We start from the raw sequence: 24,536 nt of genomic DNA on the forward strand, positions 1-24,536 counted from the left end.
ATATCCTCCCACGTAGTGGCTTGCTTGGTTTTTTTATTTACCTCTCTATATATAGATGGTTGTGGAGCCAATCACATGGGATGCCCGAGGTCAATGTATGACCTTTTGTAAAATTCTCATAAAAACACATTTAACTTTTAGATTTATTAAAGAACATACTAGTTTCTCATTTTACTTCTTTCGTCAACCATTGTATTATTGTATTCGAAAAATAATACCATTGTGATGTTTGATTTCAAAGATTATCTTCACTTGATGTTGATTTTTTAAAAATCAGCACCACAATGATGTTGCATCCACTTTGGTGTTACATTTCACAAATTAGCATCACCATGATGTTGATTTTTGAAATATAACACCACAGTGGTGTTGTTCTTTAAAATCCAGTATCATTATCACTGTAGTTGGTGGAAGTAAATGTGTCAAAAATAAACCTAACTCGTGCGCCAACCCGACTTGAGTCAACATAAAAAATATCGGATTCAGGGTTGGGGGTTTTCAGGTTGTGTTATGATCAAGTTGGGTTTATGTTGATCGGGTTGACCTGAATTTAAGATTTAGTGGATTTTTTAGGGTTAAATTAAATTTTATTTTAAAAATTAAGATGCTTTTATGCATATAATATCAAGATTAGTATGATAATGATAAATTATTGAGAGAAAAGTAAAAAATTAGAGAGGAAGTAAGCAAAAAAAAAAATTAATCAGGATATTCAGATTGATTGAGTTATCTGAACTCAAATTTAGGATGTTCAGATTGTGGTCAGATTATGATCAAGTTCGGATTAGATTTTTTTTATATATAAAATTCTTGCTTAAATCTAATCCGAACCCATCTAAATTGACATCCCTAGGTGGAAGGGATAAAATGGAAACAAATATGTCTTTTAGAAAATTTAAAAATTAAGTGCTGTCTTTTAAGAATTCCTAGGTCATTTACTGCCTAATCTTCTTGCCTTGTTCAATGCCCCAACACCACTGATTGTTTGCCCGTTTAATCTGCTATGTACATTATGTCATGTCCAATTTTTATATATCTTATATTCAAGCGACTATATCCATGACTCAAATTCATGATCTTCAAGTCACACGATAATAATTTTATTGTTGCGTCAATATATATATATATATATATATATATTATTGTTGCGTCAATATATATATATATATATATATATATATATATATATATATATATATATATATATATATATATATATATATATATATATATATATATATATAATTAAGGTAGATTGCTTAAGATTTCCCTTATCTTCAAGGAATTCTAGTGGTTGACCTTTATATCTAATGGCGATCAACTTTCACATTCTCAGGAGCATATGCTTGTGGGGACAAGCCATTGTTCTCAACACACTCCTACAAATGCCATCTGTGCTACAAGCAATAACCTAAAAGATATGATTCTTTGGTCATTAGAAAACAATTTTTTGACAGAAAATCTTGCAAAAGTCAGTGGAGATTATCTCCTGTGGTGCCAATATGCCTTGCTAATGGTGCCAAGGTGTCAAATGTGCAAGGGATGGTTGGGGGTGGGTCAAGCTAACACCCCATTGTAATCTTGATGGACAATGACTTATTGATTTCTTTGAGGATCTCTTTCGACTTTAAGAGAGAACCATATCAACCACTTTAAACATAGATGGAAGACAAGGTACTTAATCTTCTTATACAGATCATGCATCCAAAAGTTTAGGCAAATCTTTAGTTGGTTAGAAATGCTAGCTAGATAAATTTACATCCGACGAGTTGATTGGTAATCGTAGGAGGAATCGAATGTCAATATCCATAAGATTTAGTCACTAGTGTAAGCTTTCGTCAAAGAATAACACCTGTAAACTAGTATCTAGGTAAGAATGAATAGCTTCTATCATGAATTTCATGATTGATTTGCTACAAATTCATCATTTGCCTTCCAATATATAGTTTCTACTACAAACATTTGCGCTAGCTAGACTACTGAAATGTTCAACTGACCAGATATAATCTAGTCTACTTCTACTTTAATGACTATGAGACTAGTTTTTTCCATGACTAAAACAACTTATATATCGATTTAATCTAGTTCCAATCAACTCCAACAGCAACACTCAGCAATTTTATTTGCTTGGAATCCAATCCAAAGGCTTTGACTGGTGATTTTGGGTTAGGAACTATTGTGGGCTCAAGTTGAACTTTGTTCACGTATCTTTCTATAAAAATTCATGTGTTTATAAGGAAGCAACGAAAAAAGAATGTGATAGTGTTGGCAGAACACTTTGAATAAAATACATTTTTCGGACTTCAGAAAAAAATATGATCTTGTTAGTTTTTTTTTAAATAAAAAAGTCTTTTTTTATTTTTGCTTATTCTTGATTGCACAAAGACGCTTGAAATGTGAAGAACAGCTAATTTCTGTAGGGAGATTCCTGTTATCATGACAAAACCACGCCACCAATCAATCTGCAACGAATCAATCATTGTTTAAGGACTAAACTACTGGTGCCAGTGGATGCTTTAGGCTGTCAGTTGATAATGAAAATCATAAAGGAACTTGGGTTTTCAGGGCTCAAAGCATTTCACACTATCTTATATTATTTGTATCTGCCTGGCCTACACGCTACACCCAGTGTAGGTCGAGCCATTAAGAACTCTACATAAAAAAGGAAGAAGAGAGTTTTACGCTGGTCCTTGCTTGCCTTCAGAGTTTTTTTGTTTTTTTGCCCATCAATTCAAAAGATTGTTCTTCTATTGGACCATGTTTCGTCAAGTGTTCGAACCACTTCATGAAGATAGAAGAAAAAGAAGAGTAAATAGTACATGAGCAGAAATTGACAGAAGTTGCAGTTTCCTGTTGGATGATATAATTGACAGCAAAGGGAGGACAGTGGCAATCTCGATGTGATTTGATGTTACACTTCCTAGAGTGGATAAGAAGGATTTTCAGTGTCCAAACGCATTTCCCTGCCTCCCTCCCTTTCCTTTGTTTTGTTTACTATCATATTCTCTGCATTGGGTATCTGGGTCCCTCTTGTTGGCAAAAGGCTCCTCTCAGTTCATCTCTTAGTTTGCAAACTCAATTTTCTTTTAATTTTCTGAAGTAATTTGGCTCTCTAAGATCACCTCGTTGTCAACTGGTACAATTAAAATCTGACATGATGAACAGTAGCAGTTCACCAGAGCCACGCATGATTTCTAGCAATCACTTGGATGCTGCAGTTCATGCAGGCCAATCTGACGCTCGGTTACAATTGTAGCATTCGTGCCTGATGGTAATAAATCACAGCCACTGTTCTTGCTGTTCTTCAGTTGGCTCCGCCCCCACTCTGGACCACTCTGTGACAGATAATCCAAAACTCATTACTTCAGCAAAACATTCATGCCTGATGGCCAACTAGTTCCTCGATCATTCTGCTGTAAGTTTTTTTTTCTGACATCACAGGGGAAGATAGGGTAGGTACTGTGCAGGTGTAGGTGCTTGGATTTAAGTAAGAAACTTGGTTTTTGGGTGCCTTAAATGATTACTGAAAGCAGGATTATGATGGTGAAGGAATCTTGTCCCTGCCCATCAACATTGTTTATTGTTCAAACACATGCAAGGGAAAGGAGAGACTTTAGAAGAGAAAAAAAAAAAAAGGTAAATGGAGCTTGATTCTTAATGAGAACTGTTTGAATGCATGTGTCTTTGTGATGAAAGCTCTTGTTACCTGAAATCTTTAGCAAGGTTTAGCCGAAGAAGAAAATTGTTATTGGTTATCTGAGAAAGAGTGTAGAACAACAAAGAAGCATCCACATGTGACAACAGAGAAGTGAAGAATAGTGATTGAGCAACTACTCTTAAACCAATGTCTTGTCAGTATTAATGAAAAAGAGGAAATCATGAGTGATATAGTTTTTTTTTAAAAAAAAAACCGAAAAAAATTTTGCACGCAAACCAAACCAGAGAACAGGTATTTAAGGCTTGCATATCTCGACCAAGGCAACATCTGGGACAGGGTTCGTTCAATTTAGGGCAGCGTCCCAATCCTCTTTTATATTTTTTATTTCTTTTAATTTATGAGTATATCATTTAGAATTTTATCTTAATCAAGATTTAGAAGTTAAATTATATATATATATATATATATACATGGAGCCATATGCCTCTTAAAATGACAAGTGACGTCAGTAACATTTGTGACCGGGCGGAATTCATTACTCGCTACCTGTTAAAGGTAAAAGTTAGTTAATTGCAGCAAATATTGAAAAAAATTCAATTCGAGAAATTACTTAATCATGTAATTAAAATTATCTAATATCTAAATTATCATAAATCACCTACCTAATTTTGTTTTATCCCTTTGCATTCGGTCATTCCTATTACAATGATTGTTATAGTATAAACTATAATAATCGATTGGAAAACTGTTTATCAGTATAGTAATATTCTAAATTGATTATTATAGTATTTAATTTATGTTTAAAAAATTATTATTCTTAATATGATGTAAATAAATAATATTTTAGATCATAAATATAATCAAGAGATCAATAAGTTTCGGTCAAAATCGATTAATGAACATAAAGAGCTCGAAATGATATGGAACTATGTCTTGTATATGCGTATGAAAATGACGTTGATATATTTGAGAGCTAATACATATGATATAGTTGCATGTCATTTCGAGTTCTCTAAGTCTATCGATTGTGACTGATCTAAATTGGCTGAATCTAAAAAATTAAAAATGGTATGAAATAAAATTTTATATGTCCATTTTAATTTTCTTAATTATATTTATACCTCAAATATTATTTTTATATATCATATTAACAGTAATTTTATGAACATAAGTTAAATTTTTTAATTGATGATTATATTATAGCAATTAATCGATTCAGATGTTATAATGGTGTGAATTGTTTGCTACACTAGAATAATCGGAGGGAAAAAACATAGAATTGAATATGTAATACGATAGTTTCAAAATTCATATATAACGTGACTTAGCTATTCCACAACGGTTTAGTAATTTGTCAACAATTCAATTTTCCTCCTTCCCTTGGACGGCGCACGCCACGCCCTTCTGCTTTTGTTCGTCGCGGACAGTAGCCAGCAGATCAACCGCTGGGACCGCACCTGGGCCCCACCCCGTCTCCGTGACATAATTTGATTGCGTATAATTCAGGATTCGCGTCCGCGCCATGACGTAATCCGCGCTCAGAGTGGGACCCGACTGTTTCGTGAAGGTAGTTTAAATCTGATCCTGATCATGATAGTAAATTCGAATCGAATTCGCCCTACAATAGAAGCGTTTGTTACCGAGACATTATTGGACAGGCTTCTGTTGGTCCCACCGTAGCGCGGTACCGCGGGTGGCTTCGTGGGGAAAACTGGAAAACGCGACGGGATTCCAATCTCTTCGAGTCACCATGCGCGATGTAGACACGTGGCAGCATGCGTGCAAAAGTGGAAAGGCGCGAAGCATCCTCTCCCGTTCGCAAGTGTAACGTGTCACTTCCGATTGTTGGCTGACTCTTCTATCCAATTTATTTTAATATAAATTTAATAAATATTGAAGTTGAAAAAGTACAATAGATCTTAAGAAATGAAGAGAATATACTTTAAAAATAATACGAAGAGCAAATTTAAATAGGCGCGAAGACTAATGAGTCTTGATTAAAGATGTGATTTATAATTATAATATTAGAATTTTTATATAATGTCTTATTTAAAAACATCTATCTATTTAAGAACCAAGCATTTTAAGAAAGAGTAATTTGTTGGTAGAGAAGACTTAGGCAAAATTAAAATGTAAATATTGTCACAGATTTATCGACTAAGAATTGAGTCTGCTGAAACTAAATGGAATAAATGCGAGTAAATAGTAAGAAATGTCGAGGGTGATAGTGTCAATGGACGACTGAGATATTTACTCACAGTGAGTGAGAGATTCTGTTGCGTGATTCGAACGTTGGGACTCTACTTTAGATCGGAACGGAACGTGGCCGATGGTGTCCCGAAGCGTTATGTAACTCCGCAACAGAACATAGCCAACATAACGGCACTTTCCGTCTTCCTCTTCCTCTTCGTCTTCGTCTTCGTCTTCCTCCCCCCGTTTGTCGCAATATAATCAATTTTTTAACTCCCTCCAGCTCCCAATCCCCCCCGTTTGCCACTGCCGCGGTGGTCTGGTCCTCCGCGCGCTTTCTGCCTTCCTCGATCTTCGCCTCCAGCCTCCCCTTCTATCCTAGCTCTGCTCTTCTCCGCTTCTTTTCGGCAGAGGTGGACTGCGCGCCGTGATTCATGCTGTGAACCGTTTAAGGTTTGGTGGCCTTGGGCTTCTCGCCGGACTCTGTGTCGCCGGACCAAATCTCGAGAAAACGACAAATACTAAGAAGAGGGAGGAAGTGTGGGAGTAGGGGCAAAAAAAAAAAAAAAAATAAAAAAAAAAAATCAAAATTGATATTGGAATGCGGCGGAGGTGAGGCGGGGCTCTCGTCCTGATAGCGTTGGAGGGGAAAAGAAGGAAGTGACTTTGAAGGACGAGGTTTGGACGTTCCGGCACGGCATGAATGCCAGACGAACCATCCGTGGAATTACCTTCCTAGCTCGTTGAGTCGTTGTAATCTATATTTCCGCGAGTAACTTGTTTTAAATTACCGCCCGCTTCAGCTCCGTTCGTATTTTTTCACGCAGTCTGTGGTTTGATGGAAGAGAGAGCAATCCGGTGAGTTTTTTTTTTCTTCTCCGATTTATTTTACTGGATGGGAGTTCTGGTTTTATCTGCAATACATAATTTAAGCGAGGAAAGATTGGTTTTTGAAGTCAGAGCTCTGATGGAGGCATGATTTTCCTGTGCTTAAAGAAATCGAATTCCTCTAATCTTTCTGCTTGCTTTTGTTTTTGTCTTGTCAGATCGGTCAGAGCTCTGGTGGAGGCATTTTCAATTGTTGGTTCCGTTTCTTTCGCTGACAAAAGAAGCAATTTTTGAGACCAAATGTTACTCATTTTTTTTCTTTTGGGAAAAAATTTGAAGCCTCGCCATTTTCTTGTCAAGCAGTTTGTTCCTTCTATCTTTGCTTCTCCTCCTCCTTTCGGCTCGTTTAAAGAGATTAATCGTCTTCTCGACTGTTTCATTGATGAGGATATAGTGGTTGCTTGATCTGATTCTGTCTTTTCGCTTGGATCTGCGGCAGAGAGTGACCTTTGACTGAGGACAACTGACATTATCCAAAAAGGATATTGGCCTCATTTCTCCTCTGTTGCCACGAGATGCCGACTAGAATCATGGAACATAATGGCCTGTCTCCATTTGTTCGGAATTCTGAGGACTCTTCCCTCTTCTTCGAGGAGCTAGTCTTTCTGACAGAGGTAATTACATAGGTTTACAAGAATAAATAAGTGACCATGTGCTCTCTTTCCTGATTACATCTCCCTCTAGTTGATCGGCTTTCTTCTCTCCCTCTCTCTTTTTTTTTTTCATTGAGAAACATTGATATTATTTTTATCACACGACACCTTAATTTTCTGTGTCTGCCTTTTTGAAATATCTATTATTGCAGAGGCAAGTTGGATTGAAGAAATCAGGCTCAGAGATTGATCATCATGGTGAGCAATACACCTTTCTTTAACGTTTGTATTAACTGTTGATGATGCTTACCTTTCTGAATATTGGGATCTATCTGTAACCCTATGCGAATGGGTCTCATGTTCCACTTTACTGGCTCCAATGATAAATTAATTATGGGAACTTGTTAAGAGATACTGCAAAAGAAAGTCTGAAGTGTTATTTCTTCGCGTTCAAGGGCTATTTTTAAATAACTCCTTTGGGAATGCACCAATCTCCTGCACAGCTCATTGAAGATATGCACATATGGTCGTTCATTTTGGAAAGTCTACAGCTTTCCATTTAAAATATTTTTTCTGAGCGTTATCATTTGGAAGATTTTTGCAGCCTTCCATTTTAAGATTGTTGTGTTAGCTATCAATGGGAAGTTTTACTACCTTCCATTTTAAAGATCGCTGTGTGAGACATAAATGGGAAGTTTTTAAAACCTTCCATTTCAAAGATTGATGTGAGAACTATTAGTGGGATTTAAGTTTGGGTTCTGTCTAGTCTGTCTTGCAACTCATTTAGTAAGTTTTTCAAATTGAGTAAGGGCATAAGATGAAGTAGATTTCGATGAGGTTGGCAGGGGCTTGAAAAGTAACTGAATTTTGGTATGTTGCCTATAGATTAGCTTATTGTTTCTGAATTTTGTGAATCCTTATTGGAGGCTTTTGTTTTCTCTACTTTTTCTTCCTGCACTACCATGTCTTCAAGTGTGTTAGTGATTGTCTACTGCAGGAGTACAAGAAGTGACATTGACGTCTAGACATTAGTCAGTTTCATCTCCACTAATTAAATTTCCTATGGCAGGAGCTCACCCCCAGAGAAATCTAGGGCAGAGTGGACTTTGTATGCGCAGGGAGCAGATGGTTGGCATATCAAATTCCTGGAAAGATGTTGATCAGTATTCATCTCTCCAATCTGATCTTTCCAGTCTATCTACTACTTCTGCAATCAGGGAACCCAAACATCAGAGTGGACCCCTTTATGACAGATTTTTCTCAAGTTCTTTATCAGATATATTTGTAAAAAAATGTATGTTCCTTTTCATCTTTGTGGAGTTAATATGCTGTTATTTTTTTTTGACAATGTTCTGCTATGATTGTTTCCTTTTACAATGGTCTATTACATGCTTTAGTAGATTTCCAAATGTAATCTTGACTATCATCTCTATCATTTTGATGAGGCAGTGCAGTTGTCATCAAGCAATGTCACTTTCTGTCAGTCCAGAGATGAAAATAACTTAGATGAAGACGAGCCTTTTCAATCAATGGAAGAACTAGAAGCTCGAACAATAGGAAACCTTCTTCCTGATGATGATGATTTACTTTCTGGTGTTAATGATGATATTGGATTTGTTGGTCGGGTCAATAATAGAGGTGATATTGATGATGACATATTCTACAGTGGTGGAGGTATCGAACTAGAAATTGATGATACCATTGATGCCAATAAAGCCTCTGAACTTGTAGAAGCAGCTAATGAGCAGCTAAGTGGACTAAATGGCTTATTTTCTGGTGAACACCCTTTCGGTGAACGCCCTTCAAGAACTCTTTTTGTTCGAAACATTAATAGCAATGTTGAAGATGCTGAGTTAAAATCTCTTTTTGAGGTACTTATTCTTGTAATAATGTTTTTGTTTTTCGCTGACATTACTGAGGTACTCAACTGTTGGTTTTTTTTTGTCATTGTTATTTTCCTTATATTGTTGCACAACAGCTGTTTGTTAGGGTTGAATATTAGATGCCACAGAGTTAGCTAGTATTGATTGGATATACTGAAATTTTGCAGCAATATGGTGAGATACGGACAATCTATACTGCCTGTAAACATCGAGGTTTTGTTATGATTTCTTACTATGACATAAGAGCAGCCCGAAATGCAATGAAATCACTTCAAAGTAAGCCATTGAGGCGGAGGAGGCTTGATATCCATTTTTCAATTCCAAAGGTAAACTACATCACATGTTCAGACATGATACTCTATTTGTTTTAGTGGAACTAGTACTAATTAAAAGTTCAGAGCAAGGTTTAAAATTTCGACCCGTGCCGAGGTTATGGTCCTGGACCGAAACGATACGGTTTCGGTATCGTATCGTGCCGTGCCGATATAATTTCGATATTTTTTAAATATAAAATATATTAATTAAAAACTAAAATATTTAACATAAATATTTAAAAAATAAACAAGATAAAAAATAATCTTTTAAAAAAGGAAAAGATATGAAAATAGATAAATAAATAAATAAAAATTTTATTATAATTTTTAAATTAAAATAAATGAAATATAAAATTAATTAGATAATTTTGTTAGGATTTAATAAAGTCTCTTTAGATTATTTCCACCATAATTAGGAGTTGATTAAAAAAATTAACCTAAATTTAATTAAAAAAAATCTGAAATCCGACACTATTCGCGAGCCTGCATGACTTTGTCGCAAGGTTGCGCAACTAGCCATGGCTGCGGGGATTGAATGACTCCTTCGGCGCGACCACGTTGGTCGTGCGACCCCTCTGCAGTGACCGCAGGGTCGCACGATGCCCTTACGACGACAGTGGAAGAGTTATGTGACCTCTCTGCTACTGTTGCAAGGTCGAGTGAACCCTCTGCTATGACCATGGGGTCACACAACACGTCACACTTGCCATGGGTATGGTGCCGGAGACGTGCCGGTGCCGGTTGCCGAGCGGAATGAGACGTTTCGTCCGTTTCGACTGTTTCGGCACGACACTTTAAACCATGGTTCAGAGTCTATTATAGCCTTCAGAAATAATTCAACATGCTTTGTGACTTTCATTAAAATGAAATGGTATCTAGGGTAATTGGGTAAATGTAAGCTGGATTTCTCTGGTTAGACCTAAACTGTGAAATATCCTATCATACTGATTCCTTCATGCTGGTTCCTTATTTCATAGAAAGTTGTTCATCCATTGTGGGTAATGTATCCAGAGACTTTTACCTCGTTGTTTGTTAATTCATTTCTAATTGTCAGAACAATCCATCAGAGAAAGACATTAACCAGGGAACACTTGTGGTATTCAACCTTGATGCATCTGTTTCAAATGATGATCTTCGTCACATATTTGGGGCTTATGGCGAAATCAAAGAGGTGATAAGTATTCTGATTGTTGCTTTTAATTTTTGCTCATATACAGAAATGGTATGGATGCTGAAAATAGAAATTTGGCCTCCAGATACGGGAAACACCTCATAAGCATAATCATAAATTTATAGAATTTTATGATGTGAGAGCTGCCGAAGCTGCACTTCATTCTTTAAACAGGAGTGATATTGCAGGCAAGAAAATCAAACTTGAGTCTAGCCGTCCTGGAGGTGCAAGACGGTAGTATTATCCAAACGAACTCAGTCATATATTGATATTTTTACAATTCATCTATAGCAGTTCATTTTATATAATATCTTGTAGTGAATAATAATAATAATGGACTATCTTTTCCTATTATATTCTGAATTTTGAAATCAAATGATGGCCAATGACTATCATGCTTATCTGGTGGCAACATAATAATGTGTTTATGTTTCATTATCATTGTTAATTTGTCTTGAGCAAAGAGTTGAACTGAATCTAAGTTCTATGTTTGATGCATAAACCACCCTGAATTATTAGGTTCTCAGAACTTGCACAGTATACCTTGGTCAGAGCTCGCCGTTTATGTTTTTTGCCAAGGGTTTTATCTATTTCATTCATTCGGTTGAAGATCAATGTTATCACAGTAGTTATTTAAATTCATGGGATGACAATAAATATTATTCTTTGCATAATAAAAAATTGACAATTTATGTTGGACTCTTACCTTTTAAGAACTACTTAGTCCGTCAGAAATAAAATGGATAGATCAAGGTTCGGAAACTTAAGCCTTGCCATGTTAGTCTTTGATTGAAACCATACTATTTCGGTATCGTATTGACATTCCGATATATGGTGCAGTAAATTGGAGGTGGAAGGAGGAAAGAGATAGAGAAAAAGATAATCTATATTTGCTTTCTATTTGGAATGCTACTATTTTGAAATTATAGTCAAACTACAAAATAAAATAAATGAATACATTATGTCAATTTTAGCATACCAGAGGTGACTAATGTTGACATGAACTCGTGGACATGATTGATATAATGACTTAGGAGACATTGTCTTGATGCTGGGCAATATCAAGTTTCAGTAATTTATTAAAATGATACATTTCTATTGTTTCACCTATCATAGTATGAGATTTCAAACCATGCATTTCCCCCTCAATTTTCTATTCTTTGTCAATAATCAATATAAAACTAAATTAGTATTTTAGGACATTTTTAATTTTATCTACTATTTATAATATGATTTTCTTCATGGAATGTTAAAGTTGACTTAATGTATTAATTACTGAAAATGATATTTATGTAGAACTCAAAGACTCATAAAATATATCTAGCAATCACAATAACTTGAGTTAGATAGTTCCTTGTATTGAAACTATATCTATGTTTTCCTTTCTAATTGGTGGTGTTTTAAAGCAAGTGGAAGATGTATGATTCTAAATTGATCTGACATCATCTAATTGTACAGAGGAAAGAAGGGAAACAATACCAAAATGTCTAATGTATAACTCAATTGTGAACACATGCTAATTGTTGAATGATTTAAAGCTTTTTAGTCCATCATAGGGAGTTCAAGGTTGATATATAGATGGTTTTTCTTCTGAACAATCAAGAAGGGTGAGGAATCTTTGTTGCTATTTGTGGGTCAGATTCATATATTTGATCTGGATGGTGAAGTTGTGGAAGATTGTGCTCCATCGTTTTGGTTGAAAATTAGTTGAGATCACTAATGTCCCAGTGTCTAAACCTTAAGACCATGTTTCTTACAAGACAAGGAAATATGGTAACAAAAAAATTTCTCTCACAACCTGTCTCCTTATTTATTTTGGTGAAAATGGAGAGGGAAGAAAAGAACTAGGCAAAATTTTTCTTAGTTTGTCCCAAATTTTTCTAAAATTTTCAAATTTAAGTTTCCCTCCATCTTTTCTCGCCTCCAAAAAAAAAAATGGTTAGAAGGGAAACTCTAATTCTTTGCTTCTATCACTAAATCTAAGAAAAAAGTTCTTAACCTTTTTTATTAATTATTTCCCCTACCTTCTCTCTTTCTCTAGGTGTACCTTCCCTCATAGAAACTAGGCCTATATGTCACACTCATGTGAAATTATTCACATAAGCTTTTAAGACCTTTGCTACAACATGCTGAATGTTGAGAACGAACACCTGATAAACTACTAAGAACTAACTGCTTAGCATAGAGAATAGCTAACATTGTATTCCCTATGCAGGATGTGTTTTTAAGAGAATGTTGTTGACATCAATATTGACCAATGCGCAATAGATTTTGTGTTTCATCATTAGTTGAGTGTTCAAAGGATGATGGGCAAATATTGAATTATGCGCTTGCCTATAGTTTGTATTCTATTTATGAAAGATGATTCATTTTTGTGATCCAGGATTGGAGTAAGATATATTGGTATCTTAACTGGAGTCCTTTGAACACTTTGATGCATGCCACTCATTGTTGTACCCTTTCTCCTTCCAGTTTACTAGCATGCCATAGGCTTTCTTTTTTTTGAATATTTTTTATTCCTAGACCATTTATGTTAATTTAATTGCAGTTGGAGTCGCTGATTCAGCAAGTTGTTTTGTTGAGGGAAAAGGAAGGCTAAATCCCCATCTATATAAATGTTTGAAATAGGTTTACATTTATGGCATGTTCCCGAGGGCCCAAAGAAGAAAGGTAGGAAAATAAAAGATGAATAGCCAAAGAAGCACCGGCAAGCTTCATATGACAACCAAGTAAAACTTGAATGGATTAGCCAATTAAAAATAGCTTTCTTAAGTTCTTGGTTAATTGTGGTGGTCGTGATCATCTTTGCTTATCTAACCCTCATTGTACTTATTTGTCCTAATTAGGCAAGGATATTAAGGAGTTGTATACAAGTATATTGTCAGACAATCTTAGAAGAATGTGGGCCAAATTTAGCTCATTAATTTTTCATGAAAGGCACAACCAAAGAGATCTTTGCAATAAGAGGAGATAACAAGAGTGACATGGGTAGAATAGCGATTATTTTGGAGGTGGAATTTCAGAGAGGAATTTAAGAGAAGACAAGAAATCGCCGCCGTCTCTAGGTTTAGCCGAAAAATTGATTCAAAATAAAAAGATAATCCCTAACATCAACTAACCAATTGTTTAAATAGATCTAAAACCCTAAGAGGCAACTCTAACACAATGACAAAAATTGTACTTAAAACCCTAAGGTGCAAAAAACTAAAATAATCCTAACAGAAAAGACAAAATCTCGGATCCTCCTGCATTAAGGAATGACATCACCCTCGCTATCGATCTTGAGTCTCTACGTGACAAGACACGATAAGAGTGATATCACCCTTGCTATTGACCTTGAGGCTCTGTGCGTCATGATTTCTTTTCCCATATCAGTCTCCTCCCTTCCTTAACTCTTCATCTATGTTATGTAACAATAAAATCATCCCCATTTTTAAAATGGGTTATGTCTAATTTTTGAGTGTTTGAGTTTAAATTTTAGTTGGCAATACAAATTATGAATCATATAAGTCTTGCAATTATGAATCCATCCACAGATTTAACTTGAGGAGGGCCCAAGTAGGTCATATAGAGGAAGACAATGAGAAACAAAAACCACATAGTGACATGACCTTGTAAGTGGCATTGATGAACTAGAGGCTGCTAGGTGAGATGCCCTGAGTGACAAGATTTTTGGAGGATGATGTTTTGAAGTTGAAAAGAGATAAGTAGAGTGAGAAAAGTTGTGAGGCATTCGATGGGTGAGAAAGAGGAATATACATTGTGGTATATGTTAAGAAAAAAGAGTCTTAGTAGTTTGATATTGTGATGCTTGAAGTTGAAGATGATTCTATCCTTATGCCCAATTGACATGCATGCAAGACAACAAAGGGAGTGATTACTTTGTTGATAGAAAACTAGGAGAAGGATTGTCTGAGATTTAGTCAATCATAGATCATGACCATGGATAAGATGTTTTGCTACCTCAGCCACTATTAGAAGAGAAGTGGGGTTATTGATAGCAAGACCATTGATGAAGAGGCCGCCCTCAGAATTTCTTTGGCAGGCACCGATTGATTTACGAAGTTTTAAATAAATATTTTACCATGCATATGGATCTTCAACCAAAATTAGAGAGGAAAAGTTAACTACAGAAGAGCTTTCAGAATAATAGATAAAAGTAGAAGAAAGAAGAGAGTAAATATAGACAAAGTGTCCCTTAAGTAAGCTAGTTGATACATATTTTTTCTCACTGAAGAAGAAAATATACCTCCTCTAGCTGTTGAAAGATTTTTGTTAACTTATCGTATGTCGGTATACAGTGAAAAAAAAAGCATACACAAAGATGAATTAACATATTCATTTTCTGATGTGTAAATTAAGTGTGTGCATTCTATCAAATGTGAAATTTCACGTTGGTTATGCGTTCTTGGAACTCAATGTCTTCAAACTTCAATATTTGCATGTTCACTTGGAGGACAAGTTTCTTGGAATATTATATTGTTTGTCTTGTGGCAATCAAAGTGAACTTGGCTTGATATTCGAGTTGGTTTAGTATTTTTTAGGTTTAAATTTAGTTTTTTTCTCTGTCTGGTTGATTTTGTTGGTTTTCATATGTGATTTTTATCTTGGTTTGACCAATCACAGTGATATATAACATATAATTTCTTCTTTGTAAAATCTTTCTCAATAACTATTATTATACACAGATCACATATCTGTGTTTTCCATTTTTATGCTATTAATTCTTTTCCATGTCAGGCACTTTCCTTGTTATTCTCATTTGTTGATTATTTCCTCCCTTATGGATCATGCATGAGTGACCTATTTCTTGAATGAGCAGCTTGATGCAATCTCCAGAGTTGGAGCAGGAAGCATCAAATGGATGGAAGTCGGGTAGTGATGACCACTCTAAATCAGGATGCTTTGGTACCCTTATAATGCCTTTTATTCCCTATGAAGATCCACCATATGCATTTTTCAGGATAGTTTATGTTCATTGAATGCCAAAATTTTATTTATGTTCTATTGGGTTTTCAGGATCTGTGTCTCATGGAATAATTGCATCTAATGGTCTTGAAAATGGATCTTTCGATAGACTTCACTCTACAGTTTGTGCACCAATTAGCCCATTCACAGACGCCACATCTCATGCTATGTCTTCCACTGTATCCCAGAATTTATCAACTACTTTGAGATTTGCATCCATAAGTGGTCAATACAATCAAGCTGCTCATGCAGATCTTAGCCATTCATTAAACCAGTTCAATTTTGGAGTTCAAGGGCAAGGCATAACTAGTTTCCATCCTCATTCACTTCCAGATTTTCATAATGGAACAACAAATGGCACTCCATGTGAATCCTCAAACCTGATGTCAGCTATGAGCTTTAATGTCAACATGAGATCTACTGAAGAAACCAACAACAGATTTCTCCAGAAAGTGGGCTCTGGTACCCTTAATCAGTACAATAATGGTGAGCACTTAAACTTTATGTACTCCTTATTTTCCTCAGTTGCAAATGTGAAGTATATTGAGTTTTATCAATGCGATTTCCTTATCTTACTTTTTTCGTCATCTATTTCCTTGTTCATTCGTCGGTTTTTCTACAGCTATTGGAGTTTCTGGAATTGGAAGTTTCCCTCTTAATGGGCGACCATATGTTTGGGATAATTCAAATGCATATCATCACCAACCCCCTAACCCCATATCATGGCCAAATTTATCATCATTTGCGAACAACGTCCCCCCCACTCATGATCAATCTCAGATGCATGGGGATCCAAGGTCATCTCATATGCTGAATACAGTTCCACATTTGCACCATGCTGGTTCAGCACCTCAAGTCACTCCACTTTGGGACAGACGACATGGCTATGGCGGGGCTGCCACTGATTCACATGCTTTGCTTCCTGGATCTCTTGGAAACATGAGGTTTTCTGACATGCCTAAGCTGCATCCAATGGACATTGCTTCTTGTGGCCTCCCCGTTCATGCTATTGGAAATTGTATCGACCCTAACCCTTCACTTGTGGGGATCTCTTCATCTCAACAAAGGGGCCAGATCTTCCATGGTAGGAGTGCTATGATTCTTACACCTAGTTCACTTGATGGTCCAATTGATCGTATTAAGAGTCGAAGAAATGATGCAAATTCTAATCAGGCTGATAGCAAAAAGCAGTATGAACTTGATATTGAACTTATTATACGTGGTGAAGACTCCCGTACAACACTTATGCTAAAAAACATTCCTAATAAGTATGCATTCTTGTATTTCACTTCAAAATTTCCCTAACCATTTGTTTTCTTTGCCAATTGGAATCCATAACTAAAATGAAGTGTTATAAACTGTTTTGCAGGTATACTTCCAAGATGCTGTTGGCTGCAATTGATGAAAATCATCGCGGCACTTATGACTTTTTCTATTTACCAATTGATTTTAAGGTAAAGTACACAACCTTGATGCACTTGGCTCTCAATGATTTAGTTATCTAATTGTAATGTTCCAATTATCTTGTCAGAACAAGTGCAATGTTGGATATGCATTTATAAACATGACCAAACCTCAGCATATCATTCCATTTTATCAGGTTGGTCGAGTACTTTCTATTGAAATGAATTTAATTTTTGCATTAGTCTTTTCCTAGGGGGGAAAAAAAGAGATATGGTTGAGTGTCTCAGCTAATGAAAGATCAGTTGGTCAAAATTGTTTTCCTTTATCATATGAAAATATGTTAAAGAAAGGTATTTCACTCTGTGCAGTCATTCAATGGCAAGAAATGGGAAAAATTTAACAGTGAAAAAGTCGCTTCACTTGCATACGCCAGAATTCAAGGGAAATCTGCTCTTATTACTCATTTCCAGAATTCTAGTCTAATGAATGAAGATAAACGTTGTCGTCCTATCATTTTCCATTCAGATGGTCCAAATGCAGGGGATCAGGTACTGTGATATTGAATTTCTATTCCCCATTTTGTTCAAATTTCACTTTTCCAAGGCTTCTGCTTACAGTGAATTGAGTATCAATGTGTCCTGCTAATTTCAAAATTTCCCACAAGAATTTCTTTTGGTTATTCACAGCACTTCAAATTTTGTATTTCACCTTGTTCAACAAAGTTTTCCCATCTTTCAATAGATATATTTGTTTTGTAAGGTGAAGCACTTGAGGCATATATATTCTGAATTAACCACTGCTTATGGAATTGTTTGACATACATACTTCAAAGTTATGATTTGTCCAGTAGGTTCTTGTTTTGCTTAATTCCTCCTACTATAAATATCCACTGTTTGCTCATTATTCTTCCTTCGAACTGGAGAATTTTGTGAGACAGCCTTTGAGACATTAAGTGGATTTTTGTATACAGGAACCCTTTCCTATGGGGCTTGCTATCAGGTCCCGGTCGAGCAGGTCAAGAACTGTAAATGGTATCGAAGAGCAACATCATGGTAGTCCTACTACCTTTGCAAATGTGGAAGCTTCTCCTGACGCAGCTGCTGGCTCTTCTCCATCAGATTGGCCGACTAACTCTGAGACGTGCGAGCAGACATGTTACAAGACTTGATTTTAAACAGAAAATCTGCAGCTTTGATTTCTCTACCATTTCTCCATTTTGGTAGTTTGCCAATGTTCACCGACTAGTTTTGTGCCACAAAACCCAGAAAAAGGCGAAGGCGCAGGAAGAGCTTAAAGATTTTGGCTGACTATAAAAGAAATACAACAATGCACACAAGCTCCAGTTTGACAGGATGCTGTAATCTGATTGTGGTTCAAGGCCTTTCTCTTCTCTGGATTTTGTTCATTTTGAGGTACTTCCATAGATTTGGGTCTTGACAAACTGTGCCTGGCTAGACATCTTGAGTTATACTCTCTGTGCCTAAAACTTTTGGCATGAATTTTGAACTCAATGTTCTATTGAGGTTTTTTAAAACAAGCTGTGTTAGTTGGTTTGGTTGGACGAGCTAAGATGAATATGTTAGGATCGATCCAAACGAGTCGTTCAATTCAAGTGAGTTGGTCGAGTCGGATAGATCAAAGGTCATATGGGTCGATCAATCCAGGGATGTCGAATACGATAAACAAATCCAAGGATGTTGAATACAATCCAAGGGACCTAGAACATGATCGGCGGCGGCGCCGCAGGAAGCCCGTTGACGGAGCTGGTGGAGGTGTCGGCGTTGCTGCGGGCGAGATGGCAGAGCTGGCGGAGCTTGGTGGGGACGTACCAGACGGAGAGGCGAGGGTGGGCGCTGAAGACGGCGTCGATATCCCAGCCGTGCCTCGCCGAAATCGCCACCAGCGGCTTGTAACACGCCTGCCGCCACGCCCCCACGTTCTCCCCCCGCTCCTTGAACGACCGCCGCAGCGCGTTCGACGCCTCCTCGTCCAGGCAGTGCAGCGCGTAGCAGTGCACGTAGTGCCGCATCTTGGGCTTGTTGATGTAGCTCGCCCCCACCTTCTTCGCGTATCGGAACACTTGGTTTGTAACCTGCATTTATTACAATCGTACGTATATATATATAGTTAGTCCATGCTCTTCGATTCACCAAACAAAATACGGATACGAATTCTGTGTTCAAATAATGATACACCAGGAAAAGTGATCTGACACTTAACGCCAATGACAGGCTTAATTAAGATGTATTATTACGACTTGAAGCTTTAAGCACGAATGTCGACGAGCTCAAGAGGTTTCCGTACTTGCGGCGTTTATGAGGTGGGTTAGTACGTGACGTGTCACGAAAGCAGGGTTCCCGTTTGATGTTTGGTGTCAGTCGGCGCGGTTTCATAAAGTGGTCAAATCGTCCCGCGCCACTCTCGACAAGACAACTCCTCTCGCTATTCATAACAACCAAGGTGCTCCTGACACTGGTACGGCTGGGGAGCCGTGAGCGGGCCACAGCTCTGCTACTTGCTACGCGGAGGCAGGGGTAGACTAGAGGCTATAGAGCGAGAGCGAGAGAAGGGAAGTACAGACCTTGGTGGGGCACTTGTGGCCGTGCTGGCGGGCTAGGGCCTGCACTTGGAGGAGGAAGTGGCGGCACTGGTCGTAGAGGTGGAAAAGATAGTCGAGGCCGTTCTTCTTCGCCCGAGCCACCTCCCCCGGCTCCGTCACGATGAACGGGTGCTCCCTCTGTCGCTCCGCTCGCAGGCTCTTACCCGACGTCTCCGACCCCGATCCCCACTCCTCCTCTTCTTCTTCCTCCTCCACCTCCTCCTCTTCCTCTTCTTCCTCCCCTTGTTGAAAGGATCTCTTTTTCTTAATTTTCTTTCGTCCACTACTTCTCTTCTTGGCCTTGCCCTTGACGTCCTTCTTGGCGACGGCCGTGGCGGTGTCTCCTCCGCTCCCTGCTGCTTCTTTCTCGAGCTGCACCGGCTCCTCTGATAGTCCTGCCAAAAGTAGGGTCGCCATTAATAAGGAAGTTGATATTAGAAGCGGAGTGAAGACAATTAATCGATTGGACTGGTATAAGTTGACCTTCTTGAGAAAGAGCGTCGAGGGCGATGCTATTGCCTTGGAGTTGATGGTCGTTCAGTAAAAGGAGACGGCGACCTTCGTCGTCCAGTCGGTGGTGGCCGCGGTTCTGGAGCATAAGGCGGGAGTTTACCAGGCGGCGGCGCTCTGCGCGGAGAGCGGCCTTGATGCCGTAGCGCTCGCCGAGGAGGAGGTCCCACCGGAAGAGGTGAGCGAGGGTGGCCATCATATCGTCGACTTCCGCCTCCGTCATGCCCACCAGCGTCGACGCAGTGAATCCCAACTCACCGATCCGCGCCACCGTCGCGTACCGTACGCCGTATCCCGAGAACACCTCGCCCAGCTCCCTAGGTCGCTGATCCTCTGCCTCGGCAGCCGGCTGCGGAACCATCGGCGGCGGCAGCGGTGGCAGAGGGAGGGGCTGGACGAGGCGGCATGGGTGCGGCGGCGCGCCGCGCGGATCCCACTTGTAAACGTTCTCCGAGAAGGCCTCGCCCGGATCCATCGCCTCCTACCACTCAACTTCTCCTGCTGCTTTGTAATTACCTCCCGCACCGTCGTCTCTAGCTTTATAGCCCTCTTATTGTTTTTTTTTTAAATTTTTAAAAAAAGGGCTTAATTTTACGTGTCTTTTCCTGTATAAATTCGTGCGTATTTGTGCACTTCTACGTACGAAACGATAACTTCTCCAAGTCTTCAATTAGAAGCTAATCATGTCCATCTCGTCCCAAGTCTAAGGTGCAGAGCTTGTATGGTTTCAGTTTCGGGCAAAGGCTTACTCGACGATTAAGAGGTAGAAAAAGTTCCGGAGAAGGATGCGTAAGGTAAGATTCATCTCTCATTGGTCATCGGGCCGAGTGAGCAAGTTGTTCTCCTGCAGAGATATCTACGTAAGTTCGATCCCAACTCCCGAAGCTAGCGATGGATCAGTAAATTCTGTCAAGTAAAATTCCACTCGGAATCTAACTATCAACTGTTAATCTCACCTAATTCCCATGGTCTTCCGTGTCTGCTCTCTGTTCCTACTCTGAAATGTTTGACCATTGACCTTTGAACTCACTCATTCAGGGCATGGAACCTGTTAAAATATTAAGGCAATGCGAGTGGAAGAACGGCACGTGAATTGGTATCGTCGATCTTTGGTCTCCGTCGGCGATAGATGAGGAAAGTCTTCTCCCTTTTCATGTTTTTCTATGACAGGGTTGCTGATCTTACTGAGAAGAATATGTTTCATGATATTTTTTACACTGTTGTGAAAATTAAAGGGAAAAAAAACTAGATATAATTGCAAAGCTCGAGTTGATTTGACTTTTAGTATAATTATGTATCCTGAGCTTGAACGTAACTCCGATCCGGTGTGAATCTTATCTGATAAGAGTATAAATTTTGTGGAATGAAAAGTTATGGATGCTGTAAGTTCATGCGCTTGCTTTCAAAGATATGTTACTACTTTTTCGCTTATGTAACTTTCAGCCGGTGATTGACAACGATTAGTTCTTCCTACTTCGAATGTAATTCTTCCTTTCTTATGTTGCCACTACTCGTCCATTATTCTCTAATAATTAGTATAAATTTAATGAGTGTTTTACGCGTATTTAGAATAGCTACACGTCTGCAAAAACTGGACAAGTGTTTTTGAGACGAAACAATAAAAATAAGCCCGTTAATGAATTTAAAAACAATATTCACAGTAAAATGCAATTGTTAGTCGTATGAGCATGAAGTGGTCGTGCCGGAGTGGTTATCGGGCATGACTAGAAATCATGTGGGCTCTGCCCGCGCAGGTTCGAATCCTGCCGACCACGATGTTTGTTTTAATTTCCTCTTTTCAAAAAACATTATGTTGCACTTTTGCATAAAATCATTTTTATATATTTACAAAATATAAACAGATTTTGTACGGCCTTTACCTGAGAGAGATATTTTACATCCGCTCCCAAAATCTATATAAGCACTTGGCATGAGACAAATACAAACTGCACCCACCTGTAGGTAGATCGTCGTTTAATATCATTACTATAACATGGGTCGTTGAGATCCTTTAATAATACAATTAAATATTTATTTCGCTAAATTTAGAAATGAATATTAAAATATTTAATTCAGTTACTAAACTCATCAATAATCATAGTGATCCTGTCTGCGCGCTGAGTCGATGAAAGTTGGGGACATGACGCTCTTTGCTATCTCCAGGTGATCTCCATAATGACGTGGACATCCGGTGATTTTACAACAAAGTCGGGCCGGGAAGGGGTTTCCGGCGACGACCCTCTGACACTCAAGTTAGGCAACGAAGGGCGGAAGCAGAGGCAAAATAATGAGACTGTGACTACAGTAGAGGAGAAAAAAACATACCTCCGTCGAAGTCCGGAGGTCTTTATATAGGACCCTGGAGAGGTGCGTGCACACTTCCCGAGGCATGCACGCTCCTCAAAACATGTCTCAGAATGGTTGTGTCAGAAAAGTGTGTTTGACGCCATACCGTAACTGTCCGAGCATATCTCTACCAGGACAGTGGAAACTTCCACCGTACGATCCTCAGTACAGTCCGGCCGCCGACCATGCTGATTGTCGGCGGCAGGTGTCTCGAAAATGATATCACTAGCTGTCCTTTTTGTCCTCTTCTAAGTCCTTTGTCTCTTACCGGACCGGACGGGATGCCCGCTCGGCCTTTAGGGCGCTCGGGTGCGCATGCGCATCGGACTAGGCGAGAAGGCCGCTCGATCAAATACTCGGATAGGAGTGCGATCCGATTGACCTGCGGTTCGGCCAAGCGGATTGGCCGCTCGGCACGATGGTTCCACTATAAGGGAGCTTGTGAGCGTCGGAAGCTCGACCAGGGGTCGAGCTATCTGCACGCCGGCCCAGGATTTACTCTGGCTGGTCGGCCAGCTGGCTTCCCCCTGCTCAGCCGGGACCTTGACTCCCCCGTGTCGTTGACCCCTCCCTATGTGGGCCCCGATTCTTACCACCGGATCACGTGTCTTCCTTTCAAGTCTAGTCGAAGGAGGCTGCAAGTCCGACTGATTGGACCACTGGCCTGGTGACATCACGACCGCTCTGCCCCTGGCGTAAATATTTATCCGATCGGACACTGTGCAGTGAATGATGTCGCTCGGCATATCACCCACTGGCACTTGGCGGATATTGGTCTTACAACCTTCTGTCTCGCCGACCTAGCGTCAGTCGATGCTGATGTCCCTCGGATTTCCTCGGGATTCGTGCAAATCCTGGCCATTAAGGCTGAGCACGCGCTCGCGCCTGCGTAATGGATGTCATTAAATGCGCCTTACGGGATGACGCCACGTGGCCAGGTAGCTGTCATTGCCTGCTCGAGCTGTCAGGCTCGAGGTGACCCCTGGCACTTTGAATTCAACGGTCGGATGCGCTCCTCGGATCCCATGCCCTGGATCGGACGGCTCCGACCGTTTGAGCCCAACCTTTATAAGGCCGCCTCCTCTCCTTCCGCCGCTTCCGCTTTATCGTGCCCGTGTTTTCGAAGGCTCCTGCTCTGTTCTCTGACGAACCGGTTCTCCGTCTTCCGGCCATTTGCTCTCTTCTCCGACCATCTTTTTTTTCTGTAAGAACTCTCTGTCCGTTCCTTTTTCGTTCCCTTCGCGCTTTTCTTCGCATTCCGGTGGTGTCTGTGCTTCGTGGGCACTGTTTTGCTCACCTCCTCCGTCGTCTTTTCTATTTTTCCTTTGCTTCGTATTTCGACGGTAATGGCCAGTTCCTCTGCCCCCTCTCCCGGCCTTTGGTATCAAACTATGGAGAGTCAGTTTGATTCGGGGGATGCCTTTAGACTGATTAATACATATGACATCCCAGCTGACCATAAACTCATTTTGGCCGAGTCATCCGACCGGCCACATGACTCGCCGGCCAGGACTGTTACCTTCTTCCGCGACCAATTTGTAGGTGGCCTTAGGTTTCCGATCCACCCATTCATCTTAGAAGTTTGCAATTATTTTCTCCTTCCGCTCGGCCAGCTCGTGCCTAATTCTTTTAGGCTGCTGTGCGGCGTAGTTGTGCTTTTCCGGGTGCACAATATTCCACTCAAGCCTAAAATCTTTCACTATTTTTATTACCCCAAGCAATCTGAGATCGGCACCTTCCTATTTCAATCGCGGATCAGCTTGGTCTTCTTCGACAAAATGCCTACTTCCAACAAGCATTGGAAGGATCATTTCTTCTTTTTGAGTTTTCCCGAGCCGCCACCCTTCCGAACCCAATGGCAAACTTTGTTGCCGCCTCCCCCGACCTGAAAAGGTACCGGACCGAACCTACCTTTCTACACGTGGCTAATCTGCTGGCCGGGCTGAAGCTGGACATACATAAGTTGCTGCCCGAGGGGATGATGTATCTATTCGGGTTAAGTCCGATCCAAA

General features: G+C 39.3%; 2 protein-coding genes and 1 non-coding gene across 4 annotated transcripts; 2 read left to right on the plus strand and 1 right to left on the minus strand.

Moving 5' to 3' along the window:
- The first annotated feature begins 5,993 nt into the window (after positions 1-5,993).
- Positions 5,994-18,603, plus strand: LOC122020088 (protein MEI2-like 4). 2 transcript variants are annotated; one of them, XM_042577834.1, is made up of 15 exons: positions 5,994-6,706; positions 6,895-7,350; positions 7,542-7,587; positions 8,399-8,623; positions 8,779-9,200; positions 9,380-9,538; positions 10,581-10,697; positions 10,783-10,931; positions 15,520-15,605; positions 15,717-16,151; positions 16,288-16,933; positions 17,035-17,119; positions 17,197-17,265; positions 17,438-17,617; positions 18,040-18,603. In XM_042577834.1, exons 2-15 carry the CDS (start codon positions 7,252-7,254, stop codon positions 18,235-18,237), a joined length of 2,916 nt encoding a protein of 971 aa, XP_042433768.1. In that variant the 5' UTR covers positions 5,994-6,706; positions 6,895-7,251; the 3' UTR covers positions 18,238-18,603. The 2 variants fall into 2 exon arrangements, with proteins under 2 accessions (XP_042433768.1, XP_042433769.1); XM_042577835.1 differs by having other exon boundaries at positions 7,176-7,350.
- A 113-nt stretch (positions 18,604-18,716) lies between these two features.
- Positions 18,717-20,814, minus strand: LOC122020089 (floricaula/leafy homolog). The gene is made up of 3 exons (XM_042577836.1): positions 20,152-20,814; positions 19,651-20,063; positions 18,717-19,161 (listed from the first exon to the last, which is right to left on the minus strand). The coding sequence occupies exons 1-3, from the start codon at positions 20,651-20,653 to the stop codon at positions 18,787-18,789; spliced, it is 1,290 nt and encodes a 429-aa protein (XP_042433770.1). The 5' UTR covers positions 20,654-20,814; the 3' UTR covers positions 18,717-18,786.
- Positions 20,815-21,871: 1,057 nt separating this feature from the next.
- TRNAS-AGA lies at positions 21,872-21,953 on the plus strand. The gene has a single exon. It is a non-coding gene; the product is annotated as a tRNA-Ser (tRNA).
- The last annotated feature ends 2,583 nt before the right edge of the window (positions 21,954-24,536 follow it).

The sequence above is a fragment of the Zingiber officinale genome, chromosome 9A (genome assembly GCF_018446385.1).
Source record: "Zingiber officinale cultivar Zhangliang chromosome 9A, Zo_v1.1, whole genome shotgun sequence".
In the NCBI taxonomy this organism is placed as follows: Eukaryota; Viridiplantae; Streptophyta; class Magnoliopsida; order Zingiberales; family Zingiberaceae; genus Zingiber; species Zingiber officinale.

Coding starts and splice junctions, on each gene's coding strand:
- LOC122020088 (XM_042577834.1), top strand. CDS start 7,252: ATGCCGACTAGAATCATGGAACATAATGGCCTGTCTCCATTTGTTCGG. Junction 10,698..10,782: donor CTTATGGCGAAATCAAAGAG/GTGATAAGTATT, acceptor TTTGGCCTCCAG/ATACGGGAAACACCTCATAA. Junction 17,120..17,196: donor ATTTACCAATTGATTTTAAG/GTAAAGTACACA, acceptor TTATCTTGTCAG/AACAAGTGCAATGTTGGATA.
- LOC122020089 (XM_042577836.1), bottom strand. CDS start 20,653: ATGGATCCGGGCGAGGCCTTCTCGGAGAACGTTTACAAGTGGGATCCG. Junction 20,064..20,151: donor CGACGCTCTTTCTCAAGAAG/GTCAACTTATAC, acceptor TACTTTTGGCAG/GACTATCAGAGGAGCCGGTG. Junction 19,162..19,650: donor GCCACAAGTGCCCCACCAAG/GTCTGTACTTCC, acceptor TAATAAATGCAG/GTTACAAACCAAGTGTTCCG.